Here is a 13225-nt window from a genome sequence, read left to right as displayed (position 1 = left end):
TATCCACATGATTTATCAAAACAAGCCTGTATGTTCTGTGTGTAGCAGAATTCTATGCTCCTTATCCACTGGCCAACTAAAGGGAACAGAATGAATATCCATCCTGACAAGCAAGGAGTCACAATCAAGTGATGCCAAGGACCAGCTATCCCTCAGTAGAACTATTTTACAAAGAACAGCATAGAATGAAGGGACCATTTTACTATGAAAGTTCATTTTGCTTATTCTTTCCTCTCCTTTCCCATACCTAAAAACTGTCTATACTTTAAAACACAGATTTTGTATAGCTTATTTATTAAGGAAGTATTCCTCCTAATTTTATATAAATGTCCTTTTCTTCAAAAAAAGCAAAAGAGGGGCTGGCCCAGTGGCTCAGTGGTTAAGTGCGTGCACTCCACTGTGGCAGGTTCAGATCCCTTCCGGGGTTCGCAGGTTCGGATCCCTGGCGCGCACCAATGCACCACTTGTCAAGCCATGCTGTGGCGGCATCCCATATCAAGTGGAGGAAGACGGGCACGGATGTTAGCCCAAAGCCGATCTTCCTCAGCAAAAAGAGGAGGGTTGGCATTGCAGTGTTAGCTCAGGGCTAATCTTCCTCACACGCACAAAAAAAAAAAAAAGCAAAAGAGATTGAGAATTTTCTTTGATATAAGAGAGAGAAAATATAATAAGGTTTAAGTTAGTGTTGCTTTACTAATAAAAGAATACAATAAAGCTATGAATAAGCCACTGATTTTGATGCCCCTAGAAAAAGTGTTTTTCATCAATGTAACATTTATTTGCAGCTGGAAAGTGAGTACTTTTGAAAGCCCCAGGATGACAAAATCTCCATCCTGAGGCAATTTATTTATGGTGACCTGCAGCATCAACACATGCAAAATTACTTACTTGCCCTTAACCTCTGAATCTAGAAAAACTACCCTAACAGGGAAGAAGTTGACTAACAGCAAAACAGACCAATTTCATAAATAATAATAATGATATTTCATGGAGGAGGAAAATAAAGAGGGAGGAGAGAGGAAAAAGAGGGGAAAGGGAAAGGATAAGGGAGAGGAGGAGAGAAGAAGAAAAAGAAAGGAGAAGAGCATGAGGAAAAGGTAAAGAGGAAGAATTTAACATTTATTGCACACCTCTATGTTACAGGCACTATGTTAAATATTTTATCTTCATTTAATTCTCACAAAACCTGTCCAAGAGAGGTAGTATTAATGTCCTAATTTACAGATGAAGAAACCAAGGCTTAGTAAAGTAAAGTAACTTTCTCAAAAGAAAACAGAGGTGGGGCTAGAATCCAGTTCTGTCTAATTCCAAAACATACGCCATTAATCAATACATTTTGTTGATTCCATATAAGCATTTAATGTTCAATGAAAAGTTTTAACACATGATTCTACCCAGCTGCCCTAGGTCCCAGAAGGCCTAGCACTGGAATTAAAACATTTGGTGATAAATAAACCCAAGAGTCTGAAAGAGATGACCAAGCAAAAGATCAGAGCCAAAACATTCATAAAATTCTCTAGTATAAAATGGCTACAGGTAATTAAGGATATGTGGTTAAAGAAAGAAGAAGAAATATGAAAAGGCCAACTCACAGGAAGCTAATAGTATGTGAGGAAAACAGACCAAGTCAGAAGTCAGAAGAAACAATTCAAACTTGAAAGACAGAAGGAAGGATGAAAAATGGTTTCACAGAAGACATTGTATTTGAGCTGGACCTGAAAATAAAGTAGGATTTCAGACAGCAGAGATGAGGGAGGAGCATTTGATACAGAGAGAAAAACAGAACAAAGGCAAGCACAACATAAAAAACACCTGTTTTAGGCGTAAAGCAAAACATAAAAAACACCTGTTTCAGGGAGTAGTTCGGGTAGCTAAGAAGCGGGTATGTGAAGGGGATGGTGGAGGAAGAGACAAGCAGGACAGGCTGAGGTGTGACCTGCAGGGCATTGGTGGCCACACTACAGTCTGAATTCCATTCTTTACCTAAAATATAAGCATGGAAGGTCTCCAGGAAAGGAATAAAAGAAGCAGACCTAGATGTTAAAAATCCAATGAACTTTGTTGAAAGGGAATTGGATAGATGACAAAATGGAGGCTGCAAAGCTACTTCAATAAGTACAGGACTGTAAAAATTCAGGGCAGAGCAATGGCACTAAGAAAATCCAGGTACTAAAGAGTAGTTTAAATACCACCTCCACTGTGAAGCTTCAGGTAGGGGTTCCTCCCAATTCTGTCCTCCTAAAACACACTATTTATGCTATAATTACAACTGGCTTATATGTGTTTCTCCCCTTAAAGATCCTTGATGGTAATAGCCAAGTTTCATTCATTTTAATACCCCCAGTACCTAGCTTGGTGACAGGCTATATTGAGGGCAGTCACTGGCATTCCTTGGAACCCTGGCCATAAAGCTATCCTAACAGCATCAAAATCCCACAATGACTTCTAATATCTTTATCAGTTTCCTAGATATCTAGCTAGATTGGGCTGTTTCTCTACCACTCTGACAGATTTACAAGAGTAAACCTCAAAAGGTGGCTATAAAATGTTCAAGTTTAAAAAGCACTGGAGGGCCGGCCCCGTGGCTTAGCGGTTAAGTGCACGCACTCTGCTGCTGGCGGCCCAGGGTTCGGATCCCGGGCGCGCACCGACGCACTGCTTCTCCGGCCATGCTGAGGCCATGTCCCACGGACAGCAACTGGAGAGATGTGCAGCTATGACATGCAACTATCTGCTGGGGCTTTGGGGGAAAAAAATAAATAAATAAAATTATAAAAAAAAATAAAATAAAAAGCACTGGATAAGTTATCTCGTATATGTGGGTAGGTAGTGGTTGTCATAAGGGGTAATGAGGAATTTCCATCTGCTCTATTATATATTTCTGTAATGTGTAACTTTTTCTACTGATCATGTACCACTTGTATTCAGAAAAAAAAAAAATATTTTCAAGAAGCACTGAATAGATGCTCCCTCAAGGTTTCTCCAAAAGTCTGTGGTTTTCAGATCTTTTCACCAGAAAAGATGTTTAATATTTTTTACATCATATGCAAATTAGCTGACGATATGCTATGTCAGTCTTAGCTCCTCAGTATATACATAAGACAAAGTCAAAAATAATTATGAAATGAAAAGATCAGGAGCTATACAAAGTTAATTAAATTGATAAAAGTAGTCACCATCAGAATGCATCTGGTGGTATGATGCCTTTCCTGAGAGTTCTCCAGAATTACAAAGCAGAAGTCCATCAGGAACAGGGGTATGGGTGACTTCATGTGTATACTAGATTTGAACAAATAATATGCTATATTATGCTATAGATATGCTATATATGCTACAGATAATGCAATATGCTATATGCTATAGATAATGCTATAGATATGCTATAGATAAAAAGAGCCATGTTTCTCACTGTCAAAGAAAGAAGTTAGAAATAAAGAAAGGAAGAAGGCTAGAATAAACTCTGTGGTACTGGATGGAACTTATGATACACATACACACACACACAGAGATTCGGAAACAAATATAGAAGTAGACGTATGCAAAGGTCAATATATATACAAAAATATCCTAGCTCTGTCCACTGATAAGATGTCTATCCCAGTAGCAACAAACACACCTAGAGCCCCGATCTCAGTTTCTAATACCATTCTCCAAGAAACCAGGGTTTCTTGGAGAAGTGGTTGATTCTAAGTCTGGGAAAGGGAAAATACAGATTGAGCTTGGACCATCTTACGGTGCCAGAAAGTAAGGTCTCAAAAAAGGATAAGCATGCCAAAAGGGTCCAGGAGCCAACCTTTCACACAAGAGCTCCCAACTGCCCAAGAGGAACAATTTGAGCAACAAAGTAAATAACAATAGTACTGGATTATAACCAAGAGAATAAAATAAATATCCATGATTCCATATAGGTATAAGTAAATTGAATAAACAAACAGGACGAAGAGACAGCTCTTCCATATAGAAAAATCCCCATCAATAAATGTAGAAAGAATGGAGTAAATAGAAAATCACCATTAAAACACCACAGTAATAATTGTTACAGGCAAGATCCACTAATGCATGCAAAAGTTAGTGGGCAAAAATTTGAGGAAAAATAGGATATTTGCAGAGTCTCAAAGTAACTCCCCCTCCAAGATATTTACTAATTGCAAAGGGCGAAAGAGTAACTTTTCAGTAGAAAAACCCAGCAAACACCACCTTCACCAAGTGATCAGGGTTAATCTCAGCAGGAATAGGGCATATCACCATCATGTACTTCTGTGCTAACAAGGGATAATCATGCTATAATTATTCCTGTCAAAAAAGCATAACCTTATTCTAATCATGAAAAAACATGAATCAAACCCAAATTGAGAGACATTCTACAAAATAACTTATCACTACTCTTCAAAAGTATCAAGATCATGAAAAACAAGAAAAGCGTGAGGAGCCATCACAAACTAGAGGAGACTAAGGAGATACAACTAATGCAACATGGGACCCTGGGTTAGATCCTGAACCAGAGAAAACGAGGGCTCGTCAGAAAACTGGTGAATTCTGAAACAGTTAATAGTGTTGTACCAATGTTCATTTCTTAATGATAACTGAACTTGTTGGGAGATAATTCTCCATAGGTCTCTTGCATTTCTGTGTGTCTTGTGAGTGAGGCACTAACTATGTCTTTGTTCTGGACTATCTTTTCAAAGATGTTTGTATGGTGAATTGCCTTTGAAGACAGAAACAAGTTCTCCCAAACTTGCAAAGGGCAGGTTTGCTTACAAGCCATTATAGTAGATTTGGGAATCCTAAACTCAGGGTTCTTCAGCCATGATGCAAACCCACTGGGTCCACAGCATTCACCTAGGCCGCTTTGTGAAAGCCCTATAAGACATGGGGTAGGAAGGGAGACCAAAAGGAACCATCACAAACATGAAGCTCATACTAGGTGTCGTGCCATGAGTAAAAAAGTCCCTTGTCTTTGACCCAAGAATCTCATGGCTTGCCAGCATCCAGCATCCATGAAACTGGCAGGCTAACTTGTCCACTTGCAAATAAGACAAAATCTCAGACCCTTTACAGTTCATGATAGCACTAAGGTTATGTACAATAACCATACTGGCTTATTGGGTGAAGGATATACAGGAACACTCAGTACTATTTTTACAACTTTTCAGTAAGTCTAAAATTATTTTAAAATTAAAAGTTAAATCAATCGGTAGCAAAATAACAACTCTCCCATTCCAAGAGAAAATAATAATAATAATAACAATAATAATAATAATGGAATCATCATTGCCACTGTATAATGTGCATATATTACATTAGGTTCTCTCAAAGAATTCATGATTTGTTGGCAGGTAGGAGAAATGGGTGAAGGGAGTCAAAAGGTACAAAGTTCCAGTTATAAAATAACATAATAAATAAGTCATGGAGATGTAACGTACAGCATGATGACTATAGTTAATAATACTGTACTGCATATTTGAAAGTTGCTAAAAGAGTAGATCTTAAAAGTTCTCATCATAAGAAAAAAATTTTTGTAACTGTGTACGGTGATGGATGTTAACTAGACTTATTGTGGTGATCATTTTGCAACGTATATACAAATACTGAATCATTATGTTGCACACCTGAAACTAATATAAGGTTATATGTCAACTATACCTCAATAAAAAAAAAGAATTCATGATTTGCTAGAGCAATGGTAATCACTGCATTTTTTTCAGTGATTTCTTCGGTTTGAGGGTTTGCATTCAAGACTCAATTTCAAGTACATTAAGGGTTATATATATGCCTTGTTTATTAACTACTTTAGGCAACTGTGTATCTTCAGTTTTGTGGAGAAATTGGAACCCTTGAGCACTGCTGGTGGGAATGTGGAATGGCTGCAGGTGCTATGGAAAACAGTTTGGCAATTCCTCAAAAAATTAATCAAAGAATTACCATATGACCCAGCAATTCCACTCCTAGGTATATTATCCAAAAGAATTAAAAACAGGAACTAGAATAGATATTTGTATACCTATGTTCATAGCAGCACTAGTCACAATAGCCAAAAGGTAGAAACAAGCCAAGTGTCCATCCACAAATGAATGGATACTGGATAAACAAAAGAATGGATAATGGATAACAAAAGCAGTATAACATACAATTCAGCCATAAAAATGAATGAAATTTTGATATTTGCTACAACATAAATGGATCTTGAAAACATTATTCTAAGTGAAATGTCAGAAACAGAAGGACAAATACTGTATGATTATACGAAATATTTAGAATAGGCAAATTCATAGAAATAGAAAGTAGAATAGAGGTTACCAGGAGCTGGGGGCAAGGGGATGGGAAGTTATTACTTAATGGCTACAGAATTTACGTTAGGGATGATGAAAAAGTTTTGGGTATAGGTAGTGGTGATGATTACACAACATTATGAATGTATTTAATGCCACTGAATTATATACTTATAAATAGCTAAGATGATTAAATATTGTTATGTATATATTAACACAATTAAAAAAAAAAAAGATTAGCCTGCCAAGTAAAATGTCTACATAAACAAACAGACGAAACACATTTTTACCAGGTTAATCCCTCTAACCCTCTGCAAGGTCAGGAGACTCATTCCACATCTTTTAATTTTTTTTCCTTGAGTAATCCTAAAACATTTCTACTTACTTCACTTCACTGCTTCCTCTTTCCCCACAACCCTTTCATTAGGCTTAAAATAGAAAAAAACAAAAAACAAGCAAACAAAAAACAGCAGAGGAAAAAAAATAAATTACTATCAATAAGATCTTCAAATTTGCCTTTCTGACTAAAAAGTGAGGAGCCACCAATAGAAATGAGAAGCTGACCATACGCAGATAAAGGATTCAGGACATAAAAGCTCAACCTTAAAAAAAAAATGAAAATTGCTCATCCCAAAATCATTTAAAATAGCCATGGACAAAGGAAAAAGAAAAGAATTTATGGATTAGAAGAAGGCAAAGAAACACCTCACTGGAAGTAGTTACTATACGCAACAGGAAAACAAAAGCAGTCATACTGTTTATTTCAGTATAATTCATTATTATGTGTTGTAATAATAAAAACATGAAAGCTAAAGCAGCTCTGCCTCGTACTAGTCACCTGACCTGGACAGTATAAAAGAGAATAACTATTTAAATTACAAAGTTATCTTATGTATTAAATAAAAATGTAAATGTAAAAGCACTTTGTAACCTTCCAACTCTTTTTAAATACCAAATTTTAGACCAGACTACTTCTGAATATATTCTGTCACTACATAAGCACTAACAGAACTATGAAAAATTAATTGTGGGCAAATATACTAAAGAATTAACGGGCTTTGATGTTCTTTGAAGAAAACTGTTATCAGATGGTAATGATATAATTCTTATTGTTCTTGGGGAAAATAAACATTTACAAAGCTCTAATGTGGTTTCTAAAATTGGTCACCCCTCTTTGGAGACTTAATTAAGATTAAGAAAAAAATCCCTCTTGACATATATTATCTTTGCTCAACTTTGACTATATGATTAGCTTGCACATTAATCTGTAAACCAGTTAGTTTTCCACATATATTACAAATGAACTACTTCAAAGAATAAACATATTTTCTATACTAACAGGAAAGAACAAATTAACAATAATTTTCTCTTCAGAATAGGATAACTTTGATATGCACAAGGAGTTAAATTTACAGATTATCTAAGATTTTACCCTAAAAATTATCATCAATAATCTAGCTGATTTTAAGTTTACCAAAAGTTTGTTTTCTAAGTGTTGATACCAATTCAACAATCTTAATTATTCTAAACTATTTGCCTTGGAAATTACACTTTTCCCTACCAAACTTGCACACTGATTTACCCTGCTGCTCAGGCAGACCAGCCACAATGATGTACATGAGACCCAGCATCAAAAAGCAAATCCCTACGAGGAGCAGGCAGTTAATCATAGAAAAATTAAGCAGGAATGACTGGGAGCTGTGGTGACCTGGACAGATCATGTCCCATCTAAGAGCACAGCCAATACTCAGCTCAGCCAACTATGTATTGCTCAGGAAGGGGGCCCCCAAGCTGCTAGATCTTCTCATTCTCACAGAACCCAGAAATCTGATTTTTATATAAAACATCTTGATTTTTAACTGTTAGCAACTAATTTAAAAACTGATAAAAAAAAAAAAAAAAAAACAGTTCAAAACATTTATGAGCTGCCAGTCTGTGGCTCTTGTATTCTTAAATATCCGCAGTCTTCCCTCCTTCCCTCTCTCATGATTTTATCCCCATTGCTTTTTTCTCCAGAATAGCCAAGCCTAAAGAATAAGGAAAAGGCTATGACATGAAATACAGCAGGTAGATGTCGTTAAAGGGTACAAACTTGGAACTAGACGAATAAGTTCTGGAGATCTACTGCACAGCATAGTGATTACAGTCAACAATACCGTATTATATAGTTCAAAACTGCTAAGAAATTACTGATTAAATCTTCTCACCACAAAAAAAAAAAATGATAACTATGTGACGATACTGAACGCTACCAGTGGTAATCATACTCCAAAATGTAAATATATCAAATCAACACCTTAAATTTACATAATGTTATATCTCAATTACATCTCAATTTTTTTTAAAAAAGGAGCTAGAGAATACTAAAGCTCAGGCATCTTGTGACTAAGCTTGAAGTAAAGAGACTTTAGCTTAAAAAGTATGAAAATCAGAGCTACTCTTGCAGCCTTAGTGGCTCCAATTCAACTGGTGACTACACACCTACTCTGCAAACAAAATTGTAAGGCTTCTTCAGCAAGCACGGAACATGGGCAAGCACAAATGCTAGCACGAGCCTGGGAGCCAAGCGGACTGGAGCTGGAGACACAACTCTGCTACCTGCTTGTTACCTCTACCTCCTCATCATTTAAAAGCTAACGATATTATCAACTCTAGAACGCTGTTATGAGAAATAAATAAAATATCATACATAAAATACCTAAGCCTGGTAGGTAACCTGCAGATGGCCAGTGCTTAATAAATGGGTGCTAAATATAGTACTGTGGTTTATTACAATCCTTACAACTTTCCTGGGAAGAAAGCATTGGAGAGGGGACTTGGTCTCCAAGTCTATCTGCGTCAGTTTGTGTGCAGGCTCTCCCTGCTGTTTCCCTCCCTCAGAGAGATTAAAAATACTCTGAATTTAGCCATTTTTCCATTATTCTTATGACCAGTGATTTGCAAGTGGTTTCTAACTCTTGTCCACAGGCTCACAGCAATACACACAAAAGATATAAAAATATAATTAACATGTCTAGCATCTTTACTGGATAGAGACCCTTCCCAGTCAAGCCTTTTACCACTGTATCACCATCCAGTTTGCATTTTTTTAATAAAATAAACTATGACAGCTAAAAGCCACCTATAAAAGTCAAACGTCACCACCACTCAAATATAAAAATACTTCAGTGGCTGGTTGGTTGGGTTCTAGAGCATTAGGCTCAAACTCTCTAGCATAGCTTATTTGGCCCTTCCCAGGGCAACCACCTCTAATCTCTGCAGCCTAGCCTCTTACCACTCCCTCCTTTCTGCCAAGCTCTCCAAATACACTATACTCTATACACTGTAGTCCTGCACATGCTGTTCCCTCTAACAGGAACACACTTTCTATAAAACCTGTACCTTGCAATAACAAATTAGTTTGGGGTCTTCTAAAGAATATTCCATTCATGTTTAAGACAAGTTGTATTTCTAACAAGCAAGATTCTGCTGAGAAGTTAAACTGAGTTTGCACTTCCTGGATAAAACCAATTTATGGAACTCCCTAGGCTGTGACATTTATAGTAATGTGTTCAGAGAAGTGAATAGATAAGGTGTTTTAAGTAAAGGGCCAAATAACTGTGACTTACTGATCACTCAAATCTAACAAAGCACTTTAGTTTTAAAAATTATGATAAGCATAAATGTAAAGAAGTTCACCCAGGGAACTAGTAAAACCCTAACAGTCTAATGAAATAAAATATAAAGAGCCATCAATTAGTTTATATTTTATTGATAACACCTAAATATTCTCCATATTTCTAGAACTGTGTTCAAACCAATTAAACAAAATGCATAGCATGTCAAGGGGGAGAAGAGCTTTTAAAAGGCAGACAATTTCAATGGAAAAAGCAAAGTGCAGAAATGTTGGAATGAATCATAATCCTAAAGTATTAACTAAATGTAACTGAAAACAAGCTAAAATCCAGCAAGTCATTTTTATTTTTTAAAAAGCAGATCAGATTGGGGGTACGGAGAGATGAAAAGGCAGAGGAAAGAGGATTTTTAGGGCAGTGAAAATACTCTGTATGATACTATAATGGAGGATATATATTATTATAAATTTGTCCAAATTCAAAATATGCACAACATCAACAGTAAACCCTAACGTAAACTATGGACTTTGAGTGATGATGATGTGTCAATTTCATTAATTGTAATTAATGTACCACTCTGGTGGGGGATACTGATAACGGTGGAAGCTATGTATGTGTTAGGGCAGGGGGTATAGGGAAAAATCTCTGTACTTTCTGCTCAATTTTGCTGTAAAACTAAAACTGCTCTAAAAAATAAAGTCTATTAAAGGAGGAGAGCAGATCAGAAAAATTATAAATCTTCGCTAAACACAGACTAATTTTTTTAAAAAACTATATACAGCATTTATAATCAACAGTTCTCCATTCACTAAAAACTATATGATAAAGCTAGCATAATAATTTAGCCCTGGATTCATGTTTGAAACACTTTTCTTTCAGCTTCCTATCAAGATCCCTTCACAGCATTTTTAGTGTTATCTCCTAACATCTTTAGACAACTTGTTTAAATAAATTGTATTCACACATCCCTTCTGTTGAGATACAGTCCTTTCTAGACACAAATTAATGATCATCCTCAAAGGTCTCTTGAGTGCCTACTATACACAGTACATTTAGAAAATGTAAAAAGAGCCTTACACGCAAGATCCCTTCCTCTGAGGTCTTACAATCCAGCCCTGGCAAAGGTCAAAATGTCCAAGGTAGGATACTCCAAGTACTCTAGTGGTCAAGACATTCAATCAGTCTGTCCTTGTTCCCCTTCTTGCAATGCTGTTCTCCTGGCTGGATCCTTCTTACCTTTCAATTTTCAATATAAATGCTATCTCCAGAAATCTTTCCTGACACCATCCTGCTATTTTCTATCATGGCATCCCATTCCTTTCCTTTATTGCTGTTTTTTTCCCCAATGTAATTACGTTTGGTGGTTTATTTACTGATTTATTATCTGTATCCAATCACAGACTGAACACTTCATGAGGACACAGACTCCACGTATTACCAGTGAGTAGCAAAGCTCTCAATAAACACTGGTTAAATGAATCTACAGGTCTGGTGCTCAGGAGACAAGTCTGGGGTAGACGTGATAACTTACTCATGAGAACTGGTAACATCGCCTGTGGGAAGTGTGTGGGGTTAGAAGAGAAGTGAAGACCTGAGGAAGCCCAACACTTAGAGTTTCAGTAGAACAGGCAAAGACGACTAGGACAGAGAAATCAGATAAATCAAAGGGAAGCCAAAGAAAGAGAGTGCTTCCAGAAGTGAGTAACAACTGCAGAATGGTACTAACAGGTCCAGTAAAAAGTGAACAGAAAAGAATCCCCTGGATTTCCTCTCATGGAGGTTACTGGTGACTTCAGTGAAAGCCATTTCAGAGCAGTGTAGGATCTGATGACAAACTGCAGAGTGATTCCGAGTTGAGGAAGTAAAGGCACTATCTCATAGTTAAAATTGTTAAGGGAACAGAGAGATAGGTGATACATGGAGACCTTCAGGAACCGAGGGAAATGATCCTGAACACCCAGGAGGTAGAGAGAGTAGTATATGTGAACAGCATGAGATTCAAACAAGCAGGTAGAGCAATCCTCACAGTCCTGCAGTACACCAGCACAATGAGGTAATCCTGAAAAGAACTTAAACAATCCGGCATACTGTGTGCATTCAATAATATTAGTTGTTGTTGTTGCTTGTTTAATAAACTGTCTCTTCATTAGACTGTAAGAGCCACCATGAAGGCAGAGACAACGTGTTTTAGCCATGCCTGCATTCCCAGGACCTAGCACAGTGCCTAGCACATAAAAGGTGCTCAATAAATATATCTACGTGAATTCAGAACTCTCAATACTACAATCTTAACTATTGTAATGGTCACCTTGATTGTCTCTCTTCTCTAATCCATTTTTTGGTTTTTTTACTGTGAGATAACTATGTCACTTAAGCATAAAAGTGTTAACTATTGCAAATGTTATTGTCATTATGCCCTTACTTGCCCATTAGACTCTTAAGTTTCCTGACAGCAGAACTCATGTCTGCTCAGCCCATGAAACGCTCAGCGTCTTGCAGGAAGTAAGGCTATATATCATGAACCTGGATAAACGGCTTCTTACTAAAGAGCTGTGACAGGTAGCTCAAAGTGATTCCAAGGACAACCAGCGGACCCGCCGCCTCAAGCGCAGATGCCAGAGCCAGCGCTCCGCGGGGCCGAAGGCGCAGCAGCCGCCTACGCGGCAGGGGGCGCTACAGCTTCCTCCGAAGGCCGCCGCCCGCCTCAGTCCCCCCCCCCGCCCCGCGGTCACCTGCAGCGGCTGCACTCGGGCCTCCGCTCGGTCGGCTCCACCGGCAGTTCCCACAGCCCGTCTGCACTGGAGCCTTCCGCCTCCGCGCCCAGGGCAGCCGCCGCTGCGCCGCGCTCCCGCCGCTTCTCCTCGTTAGGTGTCTGAGACCTCGAGGCCCCAGGCGGCCGCTCGATGGGGTCCCCGGGTGTTCGCGCCTCTTTCTGCGGCTCCATGGCGGGCGCTCACGGCGGCCTATCACATTGAGGCCCCCGGGGCCGCCTGGGGGCGCTACACGCTGGAGAAACCGGCCCGCGCCGCACGACGCCACGCACGCATGCCACGTACGGGGGGCGGGCTTCCGAAACCGGGCTCAAGGTCCCACCCCGCGGCGGAGAAGGCGAGAGCCCTCGATGAATAGGCAGTGGGACCTTTCACCTAGAACCCTGGAAGGGAAGTGGGGCTTGTCTTGGGGAGCAGGTGGGATTATTAGGTAAACGTCCCTGGGACAGGTAAAGGAATCCCCTCTGCGAACACTTCAAATAGCAAACCCGAATATACCTTCCTTAATTTCACCCTTTTAAAAGTGAAAATAAAATAGAATTCTGTATTTTCCGCCTTAAGATGGCAGTTT

The 13225-nt window shown here is 38.5% G+C and overlaps 1 protein-coding gene across 1 annotated transcript in view; it reads right to left on the bottom strand.

The window, feature by feature from the left end:
* DTWD2 (DTW motif tRNA-uridine aminocarboxypropyltransferase 2) overlaps nt 1-12928 on the bottom strand; it is a 92812-nt gene extending 79884 nt beyond the window's left edge. Inside the window, exon 1 of the mRNA XM_004420284.3 lies at nt 12616-12928. Coding sequence (XP_004420341.1) covers nt 12616-12827 — 212 coding nt within the window. The 5' untranslated portion in view covers nt 12828-12928. The remainder of the gene's footprint in view (nt 1-12615) is intronic.
* Between the last annotated feature and the right edge of the window lie 297 nt (nt 12929-13225).

This window comes from Ceratotherium simum, chromosome 4 (genome assembly GCF_057802395.1).
Source record: "Ceratotherium simum simum isolate JZ-2026a chromosome 4, ASM5780239v1, whole genome shotgun sequence".
NCBI lineage: Eukaryota > Metazoa > Chordata > Mammalia > Perissodactyla > Rhinocerotidae > Ceratotherium > Ceratotherium simum.
This window is presented reverse-complemented; position numbering and strand designations above follow the sequence as displayed.